At 38.7% G+C, this 8,012-nt stretch overlaps 1 protein-coding gene across 1 annotated transcript; it reads left to right on the top strand.

Moving 5' to 3' along the window:
- The first annotated feature begins 479 nt into the window (after positions 1-479).
- btbd17b (BTB (POZ) domain containing 17b) lies at positions 480-5,172 on the top strand. Its single transcript, XM_016451631.1, has 3 exons — positions 480-654; positions 1,500-1,785; positions 3,541-5,172. The coding sequence occupies exons 1-3, from the start codon at positions 582-584 to the stop codon at positions 4,613-4,615; spliced, it is 1,434 nt and encodes a 477-aa protein (XP_016307117.1). The 5' UTR covers positions 480-581; the 3' UTR covers positions 4,616-5,172.
- The last annotated feature ends 2,840 nt before the right edge of the window (positions 5,173-8,012 follow it).

The following is an 8,012-nucleotide window of genomic DNA, read 5'->3' as shown; positions in this document are numbered from 1 at the left end:
ACACAGTACTTTTAATAATAATTAACGTTTTTGCACTTGCTTTTAGATGGTTTTATTTACCTGTCATGTTTTCCTATTTCATTTTACTTGTATCAAGTGGTTATCTTGTGTAGAATGGGTATTTATTCACTCAATCAGTAATTTGTGAGTGCATTTGTGTTTTAAGATGTTACTAAATAGATATCTTCTGTGCAATTCAACATTGTGCAACAACGTGCAATAATATTCATCTTCCAGTGTGTTCTTTTTCCTTTATTTGAGCTAATACAGTAGCAATAGCCCCCATGTGTAGACCGCATCCCACTCCAGACGCCCACTTAAGTCCAAATACGCAGCCCAGTGCCACAGATCGATATCATGTAACATTGAAAGAGGAGAAACTCACAATCAAAGCGGTCGTCATGACAACGGGCCAGTCGGCTTCCACCAATCAATGGGCTTCATGAGGTTGAGAGATGCTCAACGATGTGCCAGCGTCCTACATAAAGAGTGTGGGACAGGGAGCCTGGGCAGCACATACCGAGAGAGAGAGATTGGAGTGAAAAAAGGCAAGGAAGGACGACATTAATACAGGACGAGAGATGGTGAACTCTGGAGGAAGTGTTCCTGCTGTGGTCTATGTGGCCAACATTTGTGTTGCACTTTGTGTAGGAGGTAAGATCATAGATTTTAATAGCCATGTATTTCTGTATGTTACGACATTTTCCGCTTATGTTTTCAATTTTTATTCCAAAAGCCATCATTAATATGATCAGAGCAAAGATTAGGACTTTTAGTCATTTTCTATACAGTAGTTGCATAGAATAGCACAAAGGCACAATCTAATATGGATTACAAACATGATTTATTTGACATAAAAAGCTTCTAAATGTCTGTCATGTATTTCTTTATATAGACATAATGTTGCACAGTTCAATTGCATGTATAAGTGAAGTCACCATCTTTAAAGGAAATGCAGTAGCTTCCAAACGAGTGAACTGATCAAACTGTCAGGCGCGAGTGAATGAGTCACATGACTTGAAGAGCAGCGAGCGGCAGCCGGAGCCTTTTGTGATTTTGTATTCAGACTTTTTCCTCCTTTTCTCAGGCTCACTTAAAGTGCCTTTGGAAGCCGAAATGCAATATAATTGCGCTAACACTTAATTTTATATGCCTCTGATTACTTGGAAAAAGGAACATTTTCAGTTGAGTGCCAAAAAGAACTGGATGGAAAGCCAGTTTTTTGGGTGTGTATTGAATTCATAACACCAGCTACAACTACATAGATGAAATACAAGAAAGAATGGCTACAATTATTTGAAAGATTACGCTCATGCATTATTCAATGTCTGATAAAATATGCAGTGCAAATGCATGCAAGAACATCTAAACTCCTCATAATACGCATTGTTCTTGTTTTTGAATGTGCAAAAATTGTTACTTTTCTGAAATTGTGAGATATTAAAAAGTTCTCTTTCTTCATCCATTCTGCTCACAAATGTCCCGTTTCTGTCCTGCAGCTGCTCTGAAACCAGATGTGGTGTTGGAGAACAGTGCTACCACACTGAACCATTCAATGGCGCTGGTGCAGCGCATGGAGGCCCTGCTGACCCAGGGAAACGGCAGTGACGTGATCCTGCGTGTTCAGACCTTAAACACGGACGAGGTGAAGATCATCCAGGTCCACTCGCTGGTGTTGACTCTACAGAGCGACGTGTTTGATGAGCTCCTACAGACCAGAAACTCCACTGCCATGATCCTCAGAGAGACTCCAGACTGTGCAGCTGTCTTTGATAAGTTCATTAGGTGAGTGGTTCATTACTAATTGGGTATTTAGCAAATTTGTATCGAAAGTGATTTACAGAAGACTTATTACAAGCACAACCCCAATGGAGCAACATAGGGTTGAGGTGATTGTTCATGCGTTACCCTTGAACCTACAACCTTACAGTTACCAACCTAAATCTATAATCAATAAACCATAACACTCCACTAACTGGGGTTTCTAGGAAAAAGACTATGATGTAATCGTTTTCCCTTGTAATGATCTCATTCTGTTGGATTCACTTCCTCTTGTTGAGTTGTACTGTGAAGTAACAGAGCAAAAGATTAAATGTTATATAACAGTTTTAGTTTGTTTTTATTTTATTTTATATTTTTGCATTTTTTATATTTTATATTCTAGATTTTCAAACAAACCCATTTTATTTATATTTTTTTGTTTTTATTTATTTTTTATTTTTTTATTGTAGATTTTCAACAAAATACTTTTATTTTATTAATATATCCTATTTCTATATTTTATTTTGTATTGTAGTGCATTGTATTGATTTTCAAATTTTTTTTGTTATTTTTTTAATGTTATACGGTATATTGTAGATTTTCAACAAAATGCTTTTATGTTATATATTCTATTGTTTTTATTTTTTGTTTTAATAATTTATTTTTTATTCTATTTTATGTTGTAGATTTACCAAATTTACCAAATATTGTAGATTTTCCCCATTTGGAGGGTAATTTAAACAACTATTTAAACATTACATTCCACTACTATACTGTATATTATACTATTATTTTATTTATAGATCCTGTTTTTTATTTTATATTGTAATTTTTTTTATTGTTTTTATTTTATTTTATATTGTAGATTTTCAACAAATTGTTTATATATTCTGTTGTTTTAATTTTTTGTTTTATTTATTTATTTTTATATCAGATATTTAGCAAATCACATTGGGGGGGGGATTTAAACCGAGTTTTTAAACATTAGCCTACCTTCCACTACTATAGTATATAAGTGAATATTATGACAAAAGTAAGAATTAAGCTATTGCAAGCAAAGCACACTGCACACAATGGTGATAATTCACAAACATCTCCATGTTTTAACCTACAACTAGACCTCGCATTTTGTCAGATAAATAAAAAACACAAGAGAGAAAAACACGGTTAGTGCACCATTTAGGGCCAGATTTACTAACAGCGCAAACCGTTTTTTAGCGTTAAAATAGTACTGTCAGGATTTACTAAAGCGTCAGACACGCAGTGAAGAATTAGCGCTTAAGTTATTGAGTTATTTTTGCGCCTGACCTTATTGAGTATGCATTTGTAGGAGTTTCCCTAGACACAAAATTTATGGGAGGAGAGTATTAAAATGAATCCCGCAACATGATTTAACATTTGCGCTCGTCAAATTGCTGGTATTTGCACTATTATTTAATGCCCAAAAAAGCATGTCTAAAAGCAGGCGGTAATTTGTGCTGCTTTTGGTAGATTGTGCTGGTCATTATGGAAATTATCTGACTGAGTCTGTGTTCTTTAATGTGCGCATTGTCAGTAAATCACCCGCAGAATTTCCCCTCCCATCAGAGCTTTTATGGAATTGCGCTCTAATGCTAATTTGCCCTGTTTAGTTAATCTGGCCCTTAGTGTAGCATTCAATTGTGTTACGTTATCATTCTACACAGGCTATGGAGGTTAAGCTTCAGGGTAATCAGAGTTATCCAAGGTAAAACATTAATGGTAAGGTTGATTTTTCCAACACAACCTCTTTCCCTGCAGGTACTTATACTGTGGTGACATCACAGTGCGTCTGAACCAGGCCATTCTTCTACACAAGCTCGCCAGCAAGTACCACGTGTGGGATCTCCAGCAGGGCCTCACCCAATACATGACCCAGCACCTGTCCAGTGACTCGCCCACGGGTCACGTGGTGAGCTGGTACCAATACGCCACGCAGATCGGGGATGTGACCCTGCAGAACAGCTGCCTGCAGTACCTGTCCTGGAACCTGTCGTCGGTTTTACAGAGCACCGAATTGAGCTCCGTGAGCGAAGAACTGCTGCTTACTTTGCTGCAGCGTTCGGACCTGGTTCTGCAGAGTGAACTGGAGCTGTACGAAGCTCTGGAGGCCTGGATCAGCCAGAACCAGCCTTCAGGTGAGACGGCCGAGAGTGCGCTCAAAGCAATACGCTACGCCATGATATCACCTCAACACTTGTTCCACCTGCAGAAGAAGTCGTCTGTGATGTTGAAGTATTACGAATCGGTACGCGATCTGCTCTTCCTAGCCTTCCAGTTCCACGCAGCCTCACCCGTCCAGCTCGCAAAGTACTTCGACGTAAACTGCAGCCTCTTTACGCCACGTAATTACTTGTCACCAGCATGGGGCTCTCCGTGGGTCATCAACAACCCAACACGGGACGACCGCAGCTTTAGTTTTCAGACTCAACTCGGTCCGAGCGGCTACGACGCTAGCAAACGCGTGACCTGGAACGCTCTTTTCTCTCCTCGTTGGCTTCCTCTAAGCGTGCGATCTCCTTATCCAGAGCAGGGGTCCCTGCAGCCCACTCGTACCGATGGAGGGCGTCCGCGGATCATCGTCACACCGGCCACCTCCAGCCCAGACTTTGCTGGCGTCAGCTTTCAAAAGACTGTCATCGTTTCGGCCCGGAAGCAGGGGAAGGTGGTGGTCCGTCATGTCTACAACTTCCACCAGAATACAGAAGAGGCAGGAGACTTCCTGTTAGAAGCGGACCTGCAGCGTAGAGCATCTGAGTACCTCATTGACAGCTCGCTCTACCTGCACATTATTGTGAAGCCCCTCTATCACAGCCTCATAGTAGCGAAAAAGTAAAAGTCTAGCTCTTCTACCAATGATTTCTGGTGCAAGCAAGTTTTACATGCCCAAATATATTTACATTTATAATTTTTGGCAGATGCTTTTTCCAAAGCGTCTTAAGTTGCATAGATTTTTCTGTTGCATTCTGGTGTGCAACACCCATTTTTCACCATTCAGGCAATTCCCAATGGATAAAATCAAAGTCCACCCTTCTTTTTTCTCATTTAATATCCTGTTTCACTTTGGAAATAGGATATTGCAGAGATAAAATGGGTTATGAATGGTTACTTCTATCTTTACCATGATGCATGAAAGCTCACCCTAATTTATTAGTACTTGGAAATCACCATAGTCACATTTGTAATATTGCCATATTTGACTTCAAATGGTCATCCCTTAAGTTTTACAGTGAGCATGCTGATTGATTTCATAAAATGAAAAAATAAAAAAAAACTCAAAATTGTTCTTTGATGATTAGTGCATTTGCACACATTGTCTTATGGAATATTCTGAACTGATCTTTTGCTCACTTATGTTATATTGTAATTCATGTTAATTTTCATTAAAATCACAATTTATGAACCCACAAATTACTGTGTCTATTCATTACCAAGACTAAGGTTATATTTTGTGCATTGGTTCTACTTTATAAAGCTGTTATGGGGAAAATGCATTTGGAAAAGTGTTATTATTTATTTAAATTTTTATATTAAATTTTTTCAGGCACTGGTCAATTCTCAGATGGAAAGAAAACATCTGAAATATACATTTAAGTATGTTTTATTACACTTTATTTAATTCTGTCTGAGCCTAAAATCCCCGCTTTATTATCACTTACATACACCAGACATTTAAGTTGTATTCCTATCTATTTTTTTTCCAAAGGTTTTTTTACAGAGGGTTTGTTCATGTAACATTCACCTTGGTTATATAACACTTCTGAATTTTTTTCAGGTTCTGGCTGTTGACAGCATTCTCTGATTTTTGGCAGGACAAAAAGAGATCTTAAAAAAAAAAACATTCACATTTAGTGTCTTAAAAATAAAATCAAAGAGGTCGTTAGAGACTGAACCCCAAGAAACTGGAACCAGCGAGTCAAAAACTGAAACTTCATCTATTCTCTCATTGCCCTCTGGTGGTCAAAAAGTGGTACATCCTTTTGAGCCACTGAGCTATTAGAATTAAGAGAGTGGTTTGGCATGCAGACGCTGAATTTAGTGTTGACAGGTTTCATGATGCCATTTGGCTGGAGTAAAGCTATCAGGAGATAACTATTAGAAAGCCAGCTGGAGCACAGCAGTGCGAACGCAGCATTTAGAAGCAGCTGCTGCAGTGATTATGGATGCTGGGCAGGTGCATGTTGGGAAAAGAAACATGATTCTCAGGCTACAGTATGTTTGGAATAGAATTGGATTAGAATCTTACTGCAGCATATATACACTGTATACTACAGACTATAGAAAAAAGCTAAACAGCACAGTGAAAGATGCAAGAGTAGCCTACACACATTTAAAAATGTATAAGTCTGTATGTATGTATCCAAATTAGAGTGATAATGTCATAACTTTTGGCAATCTGATCAGTTAGTAAAGAAAGAGATGTAAAATCATGCTTAATATTGTTTTTGGTTTATCACACTGGTTGGGTCAAGTGCATTGTATTGCGGGATACATCACACACAGAGCGCTCTGTTGAATAATGCAAATTTGGGCAAATCTATAGGTAAACCAAAATGTCCATGCTGCATATTTTTAGTATTTGGATAGTCAACACTTGGTTCAGTGTGGCTAGAGGTCATTAATGGAAACAGCTTTATGTAATCAGTGTTGGAGGGAATGTGTTATCTGTCAATACTGCTCACTCAGGAAATGTCAGACTGTGGAGATACCAACAGAGGCAATAATAGTCTCTAGAAAAGAAACCCGCCTCTTCATCTTGTGTTTTGACATAGGCTATTTTAATCTTTATAATTCAAAAGTTATTTTCTGTATGTCATGGAACTACACTCAGTCTGTGCAAGAATGCCATTTCAATTTAGACCAATTCTGCTTTATTTTTTATATCTCTTGAAACTATTTTATTTTTTCATGAAGCAGCTTTACATGAGATCATGGCCCAAATAGACAACCACCAATCATATAAACTGTTGACCAAACTCATTTGACAAATTCTTGCTATAATATTGACTATAATTGGCCTATATGTAATTTTACATATGCATTTTATATAGCCTATTTCAGAATATTAAAACAAACAAAAACATCATCGAAATTTTGGAATGAAATAGGGGAATTTCGAGGTTTATCCACTAAAATATTATAGGCTATAAAAATCAAATCAAATCTAATCTAATCACTCAATCAAGGTGTCATTTTCAAGAAGTAAAACTTTATTACTGGTAATAAAACTAAAAAGATCCCACTGTCTCTGTCTCGGACATGCTCAACATTCACTTCAAAACGCGGTAGTTAAAAAGTATGTCCCTTTATGCTTTCCGTAGGTGCTAATCAGTAGGTGTGTTCCAAAGCCCTCTGAAGGGCACTTCGGAGTGAAAACAATCATGGCCGCCATATTGAAGGGTCGTTCCAAACCGAAGTGCTCACAAACTGGCCACTTCAAAGGGCACTTCGGAATGAAGGATTTCGAAGGGTACAACTGATGGACACTTCGGGCTCCCATGATCCTTTGCGCAGATTCTTTGCATGATGACAGCGCCTCCGTGTGGGCACGTGATGGTGACGCAGAAGGGCACTCCAAGAAACAGTTGTTTGGTCCTCTACACCCTTCAACCCTTCGAAGCGCTCACTCCGGAGGGTAAACCCTTTGAAGGGATTAGGGCATAGGGATGAGCCCTTCCGAATGGAACACAGGGAGTGTTTAGAAGTTAGCAGACTAGTTAAAGGGTTAGTTCACCCAAAAAGGCAGGGTTTTACTCACCCTCGAGGCATCCTAGGTGTATATGACTTTCTTCTTTCAGACGAATCCAGTCGGAGTTATATTAAAAGTGTTGCAGTTGAACAGTCCACAAGACGTCAAATAAAGCGCGCGCCTCCATAATAAAACGTGCCTCACACGGCTCCGGGGGGTGAATAAAGGCCTCCTGTAGCGAATCCATGTGTTTTTGTAAGAAAAATATCCATATTTCAAACGTAATAAACACTTTTCTATCACTTCCGCCCTCTGTCATACACGGAAGCCGTTCCGGCGGATGATGTAAGACGTCGGCGTTGCGTGATTAGTGACGAACGCGGAGACAAAACAAAACAAAACGAATTGTTCACGAATTAGAGGCACAAAAAGAGGATTTGTAAAGAAAAATGTTGGAGGATTTCGATATAAGCCAAGAGGAGACTGGTTTTCCTTTGCTAAAGTAAGGAAACTTTGCTTCCTTTGATCCTGTTAACAAACGTTG

The sequence above is a fragment of the Sinocyclocheilus anshuiensis genome, unplaced genomic scaffold, assembly GCF_001515605.1.
Source record: "Sinocyclocheilus anshuiensis isolate Anshui unplaced genomic scaffold, SAMN03320099.WGS_v1.1 scaffold47, whole genome shotgun sequence".
Classification (NCBI taxonomy): Eukaryota; Metazoa; Chordata; class Actinopteri; order Cypriniformes; family Cyprinidae; genus Sinocyclocheilus; species Sinocyclocheilus anshuiensis.
The sequence above is the reverse complement of the archived record's forward strand: the minus strand, read 5'-3'. Positions and strand labels throughout refer to the sequence as shown.